Source organism: Canis lupus, chromosome 24 (assembly GCF_048164855.1).
Source record: "Canis lupus baileyi chromosome 24, mCanLup2.hap1, whole genome shotgun sequence".
Lineage (NCBI taxonomy): Eukaryota > Metazoa > Chordata > Mammalia > Carnivora > Canidae > Canis > Canis lupus.
Genome location: NC_132861.1, coordinates 43,857,284 through 43,872,786, shown reverse-complemented (window position 1 = coordinate 43,872,786; position 15,503 = coordinate 43,857,284). Strand labels below are relative to the sequence as shown.

General features: G+C 39.9%; 1 protein-coding gene across 26 annotated transcripts in view; it reads left to right on the top strand.

Moving 5' to 3' along the window:
• The window catches only part of TRIP12 (thyroid hormone receptor interactor 12), a 147,556-nt gene extending 132,462 nt beyond the window's left edge, over positions 1-15,094 (top strand). For all 26 annotated transcript variants that reach the window (XM_072796562.1, XM_072796578.1, XM_072796576.1 and 23 more), the window contains 8 exons: positions 4,259-4,373; positions 4,898-5,052; positions 6,114-6,278; positions 9,206-9,370; positions 10,761-10,874; positions 12,756-12,850; positions 13,788-13,891; positions 14,550-15,094. In XM_072796562.1, coding sequence (XP_072652663.1) covers positions 4,259-4,373; positions 4,898-5,052; positions 6,114-6,278; positions 9,206-9,370; positions 10,761-10,874; positions 12,756-12,850; positions 13,788-13,891; positions 14,550-14,746 — 1,110 coding nt within the window. In that variant the 3' untranslated portion in view covers positions 14,747-15,094. The remainder of the gene's footprint in view (positions 1-4,258; positions 4,374-4,897; positions 5,053-6,113; positions 6,279-9,205; positions 9,371-10,760; positions 10,875-12,755; positions 12,851-13,787; positions 13,892-14,549) is intronic.
• The last annotated feature ends 409 nt before the right edge of the window (positions 15,095-15,503 follow it).

The following is a 15,503-nucleotide window of genomic DNA, read 5'->3' as shown; positions in this document are numbered from 1 at the left end:
AAGGGCCAGATAGTAAATATTCAGTCTTCATCAAAAGCACTCCATTTTTGCCTTTGTACAAGCATGAAAGTGGCCATAGACAAAACCTAATACACATGAGCCTGGCCGTGTGCCAACAAAATTTTATTGTCAATGAAATTTGAAGTTCATATAATTTTCACATGTGGTGAGTTGATATTCAGGATTTTTCAACCATTGAAATTGTAAGAACCACTCTTAGCTTGCAGATTGTATAAAAACAGGAAGTGAGCCAGAGCATAGTTCACTAACCTATGTTGTTAGACAATTGGTGTGGGTGTGGGTTGTGGGGGAAAAAAAGAAACAGCTTGGCTTCCTTTCTAACTTTTGTCATCTATTTCTTTTGAGGCACTTTTAAACAGCCACAACAGTTCATCAAAAATATTCAAATAATGGTTTTCTTTGTATTTGAACCATGAAATATTGAGTCTCTTGTGGATACCTTCCTCCCTCTTTTCCCTAAATATTTTTAAGACAAAACTTAAGAATGTTTGGACTTTTGAAACTCCTACCTAAAATTCCCAAACCTTCTATTATACTGATTATTTATTTATAATAGCCAATCCCTCTGCCTCTCAGTTTTTTCGTCTATAAAATGTGAGTTAAAGTACAACCTCAAACAATCTGCAATATTACGTATAGTTATCCAAGGAATTTTAATTATGATTGATTTTTTTTTTTGTTCATTTTCTTAAGCATTTTCATCTTCTCATTAAGACTTTTGAAAAGTTACTTGGGAGTATTTAGTCATCAAAATTAAAACTTGAAGTAGTTATGACCTGGGAAGTAGAATACAGTGTGCTAGGGATCTAGTTTATGGCGAGAGTTCCTATAGCCAAAGGACTACAGTGTAGTTGTGGGGTACGTCGTAGGACAAAGGTATAAATTAATGTGGCTGAAGAGCGGTATGGGTGTCAAGTGAACAAGGCTTTCAGACAGGTCCTACTGTCTTGGAGTGTGTGGGCAGGACCATAGAGTTAGACCTTGATGGAAGAGAGTGGGAGGATTAGGGGCCCAAAGGTTGTGGCTTGAGCAAAGGATTGGGCTTGGTGGTGAGTGGCAGAAGGGAGTGACTACTCTGGAAGTGGTGGGAAAGAGGGAGGTGGAGTGGAGGCCTTGACTGCTAGGATAAGCAATTGGGATGGTCTTTTGAATCCACACTGATCATGCCTCTTGCTCAGAGGATAACCATGTTTTAGATGTTTACGTGCTTCTATTTCCTCTTCTAAAACTGCAAGACCTCTGCTCCAGCTGACTTCTTTTACTGAGTTTAACTTTGCTTCTTATATTTTACTCCAACATACTTTTTTCTTGCCAGGACTGTCTGTCTTTCCCTCTTGCATCTTTCATGGCTCTGCTCAGATTTGCATCTCATGTGCAACCTAAACAAATTCAGAATAGCATCACATTGAGTGTTTGAAGGATCATCGGGATTCAGTCACTGATACAGAAATCCTAATTTTACAGTTTTTATTGCTGGATCCTACTTACTGATTATGGAAAAGAATCCAGGAGTTGATTTCATTGGGGGAATAAGGGTTGTGAGGAGTGTACTGACTTTTTATATACAAAGGACCTCAGGTCATAAATCAGATTTAGCCATACAAGTCTGCAGGTGGTCATTAGGAAGACTTCAGACTAGCTCTAGAAGAATCCTAACTCAAAATGCCAAATCAAAAGGGGACCCATCTAGAACAGGGGTGATTGCTATGCCAGGGAAGTCCCAAACCAGTCTTTGGGCTCAGAGAGTCTTTAAGCCCCAGCATCAGCTGGGGATATAAATGACCACCCTCTGGGATGGTGAAGGGTTAGGAGTGTGGACTGTGGAGCCTGGCGCCAACAGTCACTGACCATAAAGCTGGGCAGATGATGTAACATTCTCAGTGATGGCCTCAACGGGGCCATAAGGAATGGGCCTTTCTCATCATGGTGTTATAATGATTAACAGCAGAGCACGGTCATGTGAAAGCACTAGTATGTTAGCTTTTGAAAGAAAAAGACTTTTTGAAGTTTTGAGGTCCAGCAAGTTGTCAAAACGTGTATTTCTAAAGCTTTATAATTTTCTTTCCTTTAAAAACAAATGGAGCAAAACCAGTGTACCTACCACCTTTCTAGTGGAGTGGCTGAGTAGAACAGATACCTGGCTGGGTGGATTGCCAGAGCAGCTTTGACCTACTCATAACCACCCTCACAGAGATTTGCTGTGGTGATGTGTTTACAGTGATACCCGTGCCGCTTAATATTTTAAGTCTGTTTTACCTTTGGAAATATTAGTCCCTTCTTTGGATGAGGGAATTAGACTGATGTGATTTGTGATTTGTGTTTGGCCTAGTGGTAATTACCCTAAAGGGAGAAGAAAATTAAGTGGCTCTAAGGCACCATCTGGTGGAAATCAGTTATTACTGCAGCTTTTCTTTTCTCTTGGTAGCTCTTTCCCTCCTTTCCTCTCCTCCAGTACCCAGGATTCAGTGGAGAACAGGGTACACAAAAATTCCTACCATCACACAGCAATTTTTAAAAATTTATTTTTAGTTTATTTTTATTTTTTTAGTGTGAAGAGGTTAGTGTACATGTACTTATGCATATATGTATGTTAGGCTGCATGATGAAGAAAAATAAAACAAAATAAGATGGATCAAAGCGGGGAGGAGATAGGTAATGTAAGAGAACATTTGAGCCGAGGCAAGTCATTACCATTTAGGGAAGGGAGTTTCTAAGAAAAGAGCAGAGAAGCAAAACCTCTGAGGCAGAGTCCTGGCCCTTTCCAGAATGACTGGCTAGAGGTAGGAGTCAAGCTATAGGAGGGGTCACAAAGGACTGCAGGCCATGTGAGAACTTGAGCTTCTGCTTTGAGTGAGATGGTTATCCTCTCAGCACTGAGGCTGGACTCTGAAATGCCACAAGCGCTGGTATAGAGACCAAGCGGGAGGTTTTAGCAATAAATAGACCAGATAAGGGATGATGATGCTGGTAACCAGTATGGAATATATTTTGAAGGGGGGCTTGTTTATGATTACTTGGACTGTGTGGAGTAAAAAAGAAGAAAAGCCAGGGTTTTGTTGGAGCCCTGGGTGAATGCAGATGCCATTTACTGCTATGAAATACTTAGAAAGGGACGGGCGTGGGCCCAGGTGTTATCACAGCCAACCTGATAACATCACGGTTTGCAGAGTTTGATCAAAATGTTCGTTGGATTGCATCTAATCTGTTGAGCTATTGGGATACTTTTTAAAGGTAACTGTTATAATGATAATGCCCATTATTTGCAAATAATCTCCACGTGAACTCTGGTTCTCTTGCTCAGGACTATGGTTTGATGTGCCTGTAAACTATGATATTAACTGGTCATTAGCTGCATATCTAATTTATGGTCCGAGCTGGTAGGACTTGGATAGAACAGGAAGGAATAACTATGCTATGAAAACAGACACAGGCTCTGTCCCGCGGAGGAGGGGTTTTCGTTTGAGGCTGTACCATCACTTTGAAGCTGGTTTTAAAAATACCAGCGGCCAGGCTCTAAACCAGACCTATCAAGCAAGACTCCTCAGGACACACTCAACCATCTCCATGCATACATGCTGATATAGCTCGCAGGAGTTTCCAGGGCACTGTGTGGCATGAGAAACACTGACAAATTCTCCGAGGCTAAGTTAGCCTGGTGGGTGCCAGCGTGGGTCTGACCTTCCCTTATTCCTGTATTCCTCAACAAACCCCTGTTAAAAGCCTGTTGTGTGTCCGGACACTAAAGAGAGTACAAAGGTGAATTTAAAGCTACCCTTCAGTGAGAAATGCAAGCACATAATAAAATTACGGCTATGTGATGTGAAAAGTACTTAGCTGAAAATAGGAGTCTAAAGAAAAAGGAGCAGAGCAACTGGCAGAAAAGGAGGCGTCTCCTGAAGAGATGACATTTGAGTTGGTTTCAGGCTAACAGCTCACCCAAAGAAGAAGATCTATGCTGGGACAAAGCCATCTTTTACTCCCTGGGGGTGAGAGCACTACAACAGTACTGAACCATACAGTGAAAACGTGAGGGTCCTAGGGAGTAATAAAGGGTGGCTTTCTTGTTCTAGGTGACCGATCCTGAAGGAATATAGTCAGGACAGTCTGGGAAATGATGCATGAAATAAACTGTTGCTGTTAGTTATCCACACTGCAGAAAGGTTGGCCTGTGGAAAAAAAAAAAAAAGCAGCAAAAGTTCTGGAAATTTGAAATTGTTCTACTTCTTTTCTCCTGTAGGTTGGTACAGGTCTTGGGCCTACACTGGAGTTTTATGCACTTGTATCTCAGGAACTTCAGAGAGCTGACTTGGGTCTCTGGAGAGGTGAAGAAGTGACTCTCAGCAATCCAAAAGGTAATATTCATTTGTAAGTCAGTTTGTGTTTTTCAGATCAGGAAAAAGGACCTTTATAATTTATTAAATAGATATAATTTCTTTCTCCCCCCCCCCTTTTTTTTTTAAAGATTTTAATTATTTATTCATGAGAGACAGAGAGAGAGGCAGAGTCACAGGCAGAGGGAGAAGCAGGCTCCATGCAGGGAGCCTGATGTGTGGGACTTGATCCCGGGACTCCAGGTTCATGCCCTGGGCCAAAGGCAGGCTCTAAACTGCTGAGCCACCCAGGGATCCCCCTAAATAGATACAATTTCTAGTAGAAGGCCATGCTCTCTGACCTTTAATTCCTTTTAGCCTTTGTTTTCTCTTTTATCAAATTAGAGCCTTCCGCTCTAGGGGGCTTCATCCCATGATGATCTGCTGTCTGATTTTGAGAATTCTGAATTTCTTAAATGTTCTTAGTTTACCACATTTTGTTTTGTCTTGCTTTGTTTTGTTTTGGGAAATAGCATCTAAAGTTTTATGACTTGATCATTTTATAGGAAGCCAAGAAGGGACCAAGTATATTCAAAACCTCCAGGGCCTGTTTGCACTTCCCTTTGGTAGGACAGCTAAGCCAGCCCATATCGCAAAGGTTAAAATGAAGTTTCGCTTCTTAGGAAAATTAATGGCCAAGGCTATCATGGATTTCAGATTGGTAAGTTTAAGATTATTTGGTTGTCTACAACTTTTTTGTATTTGTATAGTTTTCTATAAAACTATATGAATCCCCTGTACTTTATTTTTAAAATAGTACTTCACAGACTTTAATGTGTATATGAATTTAACAGGTTCTATTTAAAAAATTAATTCTGAGATTCAGGGATGAGGCCCAAGAATCCACGGTCTTCATTGTCGTCTTTCTTTTTTTCTTTTCTTTTCCTTTTTTGTTTGCTGCTTTTCTCAGTAAGGATTTCACATTTTCATACGAACTCCCCAGGTGATGCCAAATTGCTGTTATGAACCATTGCTTTAGTAACGAGGGTTTAGAGAATCAGGCAACGTGAAGGGTGGTTTTAAAGTATGTTACTAGATTTTTAAATTCATTTAGGAAAGCCTGAGCTTTCTGCAGCTCAACTGCGGTAAGTTGTCATTGGAATGCTAGAGTGAAAATAACCTGTGAACTAAGTATTCACAGAGCTTTGACTGTTTCTAGCCTTTTCTTCATTTCTTCTTCTCACATTGTCTGAGATACTTGGTCAGTCTGTAGAAGACATTGTCTTTCATTCAGTGTCAAGTTTCCAACCTGACGTTTTTGCTGTGCCTGCAGAATGGGTGGTTAATGAGTTATCTTAAAAGTTACAAGTTTTCAGTTTCAGGTGGTTCTTGTTTTTAACCTCTTTCAAATGTTTAGTAATACAGACTACGGTGGAATTTCAATTACTTGGCCCCAAATAGAGTAAGATTCCTATAAACATGTCTCAGTTTGGAGGCCTTTATGGAGAATATATGTCCAACATTAAAGATAACCTTTTCAAGGTCTGCTTAAATAGGATTCTTCAGTAAACTAAAATTCTCACAGTATCAGGGCCCCAAATTGGGTTTAAATGGGAATAGTTGCGTATAATGAAAAAAAACAGTTACAAAACATGTTTTTTTGGAGAGGGGGGTTTGGATTACTTAACCTTTATAACGATCTCTTAAAATGTCAGTTATAGAACTGAGACAATTCTAGAAGCTTAGCGTGACGGTTAGACTATTTTGTGTTTTCTTTTGCAGGTGGACCTTCCCCTTGGTTTACCCTTTTATAAGTGGATGCTAAGGCAAGAAACTTCACTGACATCGCATGATTTGTTTGACATTGACCCAGTTGTAGCCAGATCAGTGTATCACCTAGAAGACATTGTCAGACAGAAGAAAAGACTTGAGCAAGATAAATCCCAGGTAAGCTTAGAAGATGAGGGAATGGTCAAGTGGATCAGTTTCTTAATATTGCAAGATGAGGTCTTTGTTAAGTGGTTTATATTTGACCAATTACTGTTTTATATTAATGTTTTAGTTTAGAAGAGTTTAATTTTCTTTTTTTTTACTAGAATAACTGAAACGATTTCACTTGGGTAAGTTGACCTGTAATAACAGCTTGATTAACTAATAAAATATACTCCTGACTTGAACCCATAAGGCTCATATTTATTAAATTTTAGATGGGCATTATGTATCTGGGCAGATACTGGATCATACTTAATTTTTTTTAGTAAGCATTGGAATCAATAAAAATTATTCTCAGGACACATTCTTTCCAGAAAGGTGGCTTAACTTAGGAGCAGTCCATCATTTGTTTATAGAACAATCTTAGGAAAATAGTTTTAAAAGTCATGGTGGGTGTACACACACAGTGGGTGTACTATTTCTTGGTAACACCTGTTGAGGCTTTTTTATTACAGTATTAACAGATTAAAAATTATTTGACCCAGTCGGAGATTAATAGTAGTTCCGTGTCAGACATTAGAGGAGGACAAGGTTTTATTTAAAAAGCAGTGGCACAGATTTAATGAGCTATATTTGGGCAGGCAACATGAACCAATGTTAAATTAATTCTGATTTTATAAATTATGTAAAATAAGAATAGAGGAGATTCTGTAGGGAAAGTGTCCCATCTCCTGATACACTGGAGACTGGAGAAGAGTTGTACAGAGATGGGGGTTTTAGAATGCCTTGTTACTGGAGAAGAAGATTTCTCTGTAAGGGAATTAATTTTATCTTCCTTATTAATTGGTGATTTTTGGAAAAATAAGTTTGTTTATTAAAATAGTGAAATTGGCATTTAAAAGAGGCCAAGTTAGTACATCTTTAGAAGATCTATTGAAGATCTATTGTTTTAGGATTTTTAGAATCAATTTTATGCCTAGCAGCTTTGAAAATTTTAAAAACCAATGCAATCTTAATTTGAAATCATCTCTTAGGTAAATAATGGCCCCAAAAAAGGAAGGAAAGAAAGAGTAAAATTCATGACACTGTTCCAAGTGCCACATATGTATCTTAATTCATTTAATTCACAGCACCCCTCAGAGACTTAGATATTTCTGTTAGTCATCTTTTTGCTCGTGAGAAACCCAGGGGAGATACAGGTGGAGTAACCTGCCAAGGTCACATATCTAGAATGTGGGAGGGGAGCAGAATTCACATGCAGGCTGTTTGTTCTGGATCCTTCACTCTTAGAGATTTTGCAATATTCCATCCGTTCTTTTCCTCAACTCTTTTTTGAGATTTATTCTAATCTTTATTTTTGTTGTTGTCAATTTAAAAATCTAAAAATGCATACCATAGAAACCACATTCCAGAAACTGCTTTACTGTATTAACCAGTTTTCACCCAGCACATGGGGAATGGTGGTATTCTGGAGCACCTCACCGCATCGTTTATAAAGTATACAGATGGAACAAACTTGATAGTTTAAATTCTTAACAGATACATGGAAAATGGCCTAAAGCTTATTAGTTTTCAATTTAATATAAGGTCTGAAGAAATAAATAGCAAATTCCTTTTAAACATCTGGGGGACACTATATTCTAGATTCCTATCAACGATAGCATTTTATAATGTAAACCTTTATAAATAAGATGTTTCTTAAGTAGCTGTAGGAGAAGAGACTGTGCCTGAGCATAGCAGTGATAGCAGTGACCACCGTGGTCTGTGCAAGAGGTAGGGGGCAATTTTGAGTGCTTTGCAGCCCAGCCGGAGAACATTCAAGAGATGGTGATGATTACCACCTAGTCTTTATAAATGTAAAATGAAAGGCCTCCCTTCTGGTGTTTTCCAATCATTCACTTGAGGTGGAAAAGACCTCAACGGGGCTTTTACACAGAAGAGGACAGATTAGGATTGTTCCTTAATATTACTGCTGTTACCTCTTCTGCATCTGAATTATCTGGAATCCTAAATGGCTTTCATTTCCTTTTTAAAAATTACTAATTTAAAATCAAAACTCCCTCGTTTTTTGTTTTGTTGTTTTTAGTTTAATTGACTAATTTCTTTCACCTGGACTGTTGAGCCATTAGGAATTTCATATTCGGGGGTATCTCCAATTTGGAAAGCGATTTCGCTGCTTTTTCCTATACCAGATACCTTAATTTTCGGGTACCATTTGTAGTTTTGCATGTTGTTCTTAGATTTCTAATCTAAGAGTATGTATCTATTTATATAAGCCTTTAGTATTCTTAAGCATTTAACAAAGTGACTAATAATTGCTTTTATATTCAGAGTATGACTTGAGGAACCTTTTTCATTGCAGCATTATTAGGTGGATACAGATCTGTTATGCTACTCCTGATGGGATTGAATAAGGAATCTCCAGGGTGTTCTTTAGACTTTGTAGGGAACAAAAGTTAATTACTGTTCCTTAGATAGTGCATTATTTGTATTTATGGTTTTCTAACTAAGGAATTAACTAATCAACTAATATTATTAATTATATAGCAATTAACTATGTATATAATTGGATTCATTGAGATTAATATAGAATTTAGGAAAAGCTTTTCTGGCTCTATAGGCACTCTTAAATTGACCATCACATAAGTGATGATCACTTTCTGTGAAATCTGATTTGAAATAGGGTCAAATTGACAGACATCTCATGTTGAAGGAACACTTCCTGATCTTGTTTGTGCCTATATAAAAATAATTGGATTCTTAAGTATTTAAGATTATTTCCTTTGTGATATGTGACTTGTTCACTTGTAGATGATGATACAAAAAGAAACACTGTAAGAGCGGAAGGAACTCATAAAATGTATTTGCATAGCTTTTGTTTTATAAACACAGAACCAACTGAATGACTGTGCCTGACATCCCTTCCTCCCCCCTTTTTTTAGACCAAAGAGAGTCTACAATATGCATTAGAAACCCTGACTATGAATGGCTGCTCAGTTGAAGATCTAGGATTGGATTTCACGCTGCCAGGGTTTCCCAACATTGAACTGAAGAAAGGAGGAAAGGATATACCAGTTACCATCCACAATTTAGAGGAGTATCTAAGAGTACGTAACCGGGGCACCTTTCAGGGAGGGAAGGGGAAGGCCGGTGTGGGAACTCAAGACTTCCTGTTGGCACTATTCCTGGGGAGAGAAAGCACCTGTCCTAGGAAGCTGCCTCTCCTGCTCAGCTGAGAGTCTTGAGACACATAATGGCTGTGTCCCATCCAATTCTTTAGACCTTAGCTTCCATCTGCTTTTGAGAGAACAGGTCAGATAGTTCACAAAATCTCATATGACCTCAAATTTGCTGTCTTCATTTAAAAGAAATCAGTAAAAAGGAGCTATTGCTTGTGTTCTCACTAAGCTGCATTTTGTCTATCAGAGTTGCTAACTTGATAGAATTCACACAACACACACACACACGTTTGTTGGGTGTAGTGAGGACTTTCAGATAATTTGTGATTCTTGACTATTTTTGGAAAGTTTTCTTTTGGTTCATTTCTGACCTCAAGTGGAAAGAGCATTGTGTTCAAGATAGAATACCATCTACACCCAGACTTAGGTTTTCCAGCAGCCTTCAGTGGGATTTTATATAGAAATGATGGCTCTGGTTTCTTTACCTGGTAGAGAAAGAGCATAGATAGCAGAGGTTTCCAACATTTCTGTGACTGATCCACACTTCCTTTAATATTCAGAGGACTGTGTGCTCATACTACCTGCTTTTCCTCACATTGAGAAAGCAGACCTTTTAGCCAACTGGTAAATGATGAGTTAACATCCAGATTAAGGTTCTCTGAAAATAATTTGTAATAACACTTATGTTTTGGTTTTCATTTTTATCTGAATATGTCCTTATTTCTTGAACCCGGTGGGTTAGCCAAAGTCGTTGATGGCTAGATTATGTTGGACCAATAACAGATGCTTTCTGTTACTTTTCAATTTCATGTGACTGCATTTCCGTAGTTGGCCTTTTTGTAAATGAGGGTGCACTGCAGAAGGGTTGGCTTCTAAGAACTTTGTCAGGATTTAGATCTAAAAATTTCACATTAAAAATCAGAATACTTAACAGTTGGTAATTGTGAATCTTGAAACATGAGCTTCTTAATAACATTTTTTCCTCTTGGGAAACTCTTATCTGCTTCTCATCTGGTATTCTGTGCCATCGGGATTTTGCGTAAATGAATTTTAAAAACACGCTAAATATAAATGTCCAGCGGTTTGTTGTTGTTGTCTTATGTTTTCTTATTGACCAGGCCCCTGGTTAGAATTGACCTGAGAGGTCTCTGTAGTTTTCTGGGAGCTATTTTAGAGACTTGTAACTTGTATTTTGTTTTTCGTTGTTGTTTTGTTTTTAAGTGATCGGGAAGGATGTTTCACTGTACTTTGCCACATATTGGATAAGAAGGAGATATGAAATCTTCTCATGGTTTCTAAAAGATCTTTCTTTTTGCAGCTGGTTATATTCTGGGCACTAAATGAAGGCGTTTCCAGGCAATTTGATTCCTTCAGAGATGGATTTGAATCCGTCTTCCCACTTAGTCATCTTCAGTACTTCTACCCGGAAGAAGTGAGTAGCTTGTGTCTAAAAGAAATGGTCATTGCTCCTTGTGTGTCTCTGTAGTTATCTAGTGAGCTGTCCCCAAGCCATATAGCCAAGGATTGTTGCAAACAGGAAAACTTGGGGGAAGGGGGAGGAGGTTTGGGAAATAAAGACCATTTCCTGAGCAGAGAAGAGTATTAAATACTAATTATAAATAACATGTTATATAAATATTAAATACAGTTTAGCTGTTAGGGTGTGGGGTTGGTGTTGATTGGTGAGCAGACAGCCTCCTGTCACATGACCCTGCATGCTGGCCAGCAGGGGATGTGCTGCAGGTGTCTGCGGTACTGTCGCTGGCATGGGGGGCCCTGAGTCCACAGTAGTGGCAGGGACAGGGAGGAGGCACACTTTCTTTTTCTTTTTCTTTTTTTTTAAGATTTTATTTATTCATGAGAGACAGGAGGAGAGAGAGAGAGAGAGGCAGAGACACAGGCAGAGGGAGACGCAGGCCCCATGCAGGGAGCCCGATATGAGGCTCAATCCCAGGACTCCAGGATCACAACCTGGGCTGAAGGCAGGCGCCAAACTGCTGAGCCATCCAGGGATCCCCCACTTTTTTTTCTAACCTAAACTTCCTGGATTAGGTGAGACATTGCTTAATGTTTGGAGGCAGGCCTTGAAGTTTTAACAGAGTTTTTGCAAATGCCTTTGAGAAGGGGGAACATGAGTTTAAGTGCAGTCCTCCAGCCATCTTAAGTGCAGCAAGAATCTGAACAACCATTCCCTAGTGGTGAGATGGCATGGAAAGGGACAGTTTGGAATCCCTTTTGTTTATTATTTGAGTGGTAACTAGAATACACACTTATTATTATTGGCTGAATCCAGATATCTCTGAGTGACTCAGCATTTTAATCTTCATTGTAATTTTTATGTCCACTCCAGTTTGCTACTTATTGAAGCAGGTCGTGTATGGGATACTGGCAGGCACTGAGTGTCACCTGGTATTGAAAGCAGCAGGTGTTGCTCCTGGAATTGAATTCTGGTTCCCAGCACTTAACCGTCTGACCTTATCTAGGTGGTTGTATCTGATTAGACGGCGGCCTCATCCATAAAATTGAGATGATCTCTGCCTTACTGAACAGGATGCATAAAGTACCTGACAGTGAGGGACACGAGGTAGATACTAAATTCTATAAGCCCTGAATTGGATTTTCTCAAAGTATGCAGTCGTTGCAAAGATGGGCAGTTATCAGAGAAACGATGGTTTAACTGGAAACTGATGTTAGATCGTCCAAGGAGACACAAGCCCTTCTTGCTTTCTAACGTTCCCCTGTAACAGCTAGTTTGGTCCCTGTGCCGCCACAGCTAGCCATCTGGCAACTGTCTGTGTCTCAGAGAGAAAGCTGCCCATTTGCTGTGTCTGTTTAGCTTCTCCCGCTTCTCTCTCCAGCTTATTCTGTGTCTTCGCTTCTATTATTGTATACCCCCATATTTCTAGAAAATGGGATTTATGGAATCTCCCTGGATAGAAGTAGATTATCAAGGTAAAGCCTCTAGAGGCATGAGAAGAGTTAGGAAAACTTAAACCAAGGGTTTGTCTCAGGGACATTTTTGTCTGTGATAAAAGGCTCTCTTGGACCCAGTCCTGCAAATGGGCAGTGTACCTATTAATGCAAATGAAGAGAAGATTGATTTTTATAAATATAGTAGAGGAGCACTTTATATATATATAAAAAAAAAAAAAGAAGTCCTAAGCAGACTTTTTTGATGCTAAAAAGGATATTCTTATTTGGTACACATAGGCCTATATCCTATTGGCATAATGCAAAACTACATGCCCTGTGAGTTGTCACTCAGTTACGCAGCCATGTCTTAGTAACTTGTTACTGTTGTATAAACACACAGCTGGATCAGCTCTTGTGCGGCAGTAAAGCAGACACGTGGGATGCGAAGACACTGATGGAGTGCTGCAGGCCGGACCACGGTTATACTCATGACAGGTAAGTAGTAGGTCTGCTGGCTTTTCATTTTATGGCTAAGAATGTGGCAGTGTGTGTGTATATGCACACATTATAAACATTTTAAAATTTGTTTACCTATTAAATTTAAAATTTAAAAATTTGGAATCCCTGGATGGCGCAGCGGTTTAGCGCCTGCCTTTGGCTCGGGGCGCGATCCTGGAGACCGGGGATCAAATCCCACATCGGGCTTCCGGTGCATGGAGCCTGCTTCTCCCTCTGCCTATGTCTCTGCCTGCCTCTCTCTCTTTCTCTCTCTCTCTCTCTCTCTCTGTGTGTGTGTGTGTGACTATCGTAAATAAATAAAAAATTAAAAAAAATAAAATAAAATAATTTATTTGGGAGAAAGAGTGAGCATAAGCATGAGTGAGGGGCATAGGGACAGAGGGAGAAGCAGCCCCCCCCCCCCCCCCCGAGCAGGAAGCCCAACATGGGGCTTGATCCCAGGACCTATGCCCAAGGCAGGTGCTTATTAAACCCACTGAGCCACCCAGGCACCCTAAATTTATCTACCTATTTTAAAGGAGTCTTTCTGATATTTAGGCCACATTTCTGTTAAGACCTTAGGATCCAAAGATTGCTTTTATCAAGCATTTTTGCAAAAATAGACAGGGAGTGGGGGGGGGCGGGATGGAGGGAGAACACAGGTTTCACCCCGTTACCCATTTTTCTGTATAGTGAAAGGGAGATGTCTGTATAATCCCCTACAAGTCTTATTTGTTAGTACAGTAACCATTCCATTTGAATTCGCACTGTGACAACAGAAACAAATTTGATTTCAGAGTGCGTTGTAATGTGAATTCATAGGTAGTCATTTAAATTTGGTGGTTTGTAGCTTATTGTGAGAGTCTGCCTTGTGTGGTGTTCAAAACTGTATTTGAATATGAGAAATAATTGTGGTTATTTATTTCTGTTGTAGTCGGGCTGTGAAGTTCTTGTTTGAGATTCTCAGTAGTTTTGATAATGAGCAGCAGAGGTTGTTTCTCCAGTTTGTGACAGGTAGCCCAAGATTGCCTGTTGGAGGTGGGTATGCCTTTGTTCTGTAGGGGGGCGTGCGGGCGGGAGTGTCCGACAGGCAGACACTTGGTACTCTGTCTTGGATTCATAGTGCCTCGTAGTCATTCTGATACCGTAATGCTTCTGAATTTTCAGTTTGCTGATACATGAGAGCTATCACCACCAGGGAATTCACAGGGATTGTCTTAAAACACATTGAAGTGGGTTAGTTAACGAACACGTGATGTTAGTTTTCTAGATAAAATTCAGATCCTCAGGCCATGTGTCCATTACGGGCTCCTAGATGAGAATACCTTATAAAGTCTACTTTCCCAGAAGTGAGTCAGTCCTAATAGGAGTTGAGTGGGTCCTCTGAAAAGTCAGAAAGCCTAAGGAACCGTTTGCCTCCGCATTAAACCCCAGGGTTCTTTGTGGTAAATACAGCAGATAGCAGATTCCATACACTAAAACGTTTACGGACTGTGGATGTTTAGCTGCCAAGCCAGTAAGAGCACCCCGTGCGTGCGGCACAGCAGAGCAGTGTGTTTCCTGAGAGAAGGGCGTGTTCATGACGCCAGACTGATTCTTGTCCCCTGGTTAAGAAAGAGAACGTTCTCCGCCTTGGCTGTATGCATCCTGTAAACATACTGAGCTCCTTGGTCTTTCTTCCTTCCCCTTTCATCAGGCTTCCGGAGTCTGAATCCACCTCTGACAATTGTCCGGAAGACCTTCGAGTCCACGGAGAACCCCGACGACTTCTTGCCCTCTGTAATGACTTGTGTGAACTACCTTAAGTTGCCGGACTACTCGAGCATTGACATCATGCGTGAGAAACTGTTGATTGCAGCGAGAGAAGGGCAGCAGTCATTCCATCTTTCCTGATCACAACGAGAACTACAGTGTCTGCCTGTTACAGCAAAAGAAAAAAATCATGATTTCTTTTCTAAATGTATCACCTGAGTCAAGGAAACATGTTACGCCTTCTTGTTGTAGGAAAAACGGCTTGCAGATTATACAAGAGACACTTGGTTGATATTCATTAATGGCCCCATGGACTTAAAAGTGATCAGGCCCTAAAACGTTGTTGTGATGAGGTTTCTTTAGCAAGTTCTTGTTTAAATTATCATTTATTTGATGAGTGAAGTTTTTAACTTGCTTTGCTGTGTGAAATTTAAAAAAAAAAGGGATGTTTTTCCAGGCTGAAACAATAAATGTCGCTGTGCAGTTTAATTCTGGGCTGTGTGTATCCATCGAGCTAAGTCTGCAGTTTTGTTTCCTCCAAAGACAACTCTTGTACATACGTACAGAAATTCAAGCTCCCGTGTTTTCGACCAGTTCGGTTTCGTAGGTTAGCTCTGTGTGCTCTTCACTCGCCTCTGATCTCCTCCCTGATTCGTGTCCTGTGTGCAGTCTACACGGTTTTTTGTTTTGTTTTTTTTGTTTTTGTTTGTTTTTGTTTTTGTATACAGCACTCACGGTGGTTCCGTTTTCATTAGCCACGGGCTTCTGTCGTTCCATGTTCTCTCTCAAATGAAGATATAATTTGAAAATCCATTGAACTGAAATATACTGTCAATAGAATTCAGCCTCTGTTGCTTGGTAGACTCTTCTCGTAGGTTAGTTCTAATAGAGCCGTCGG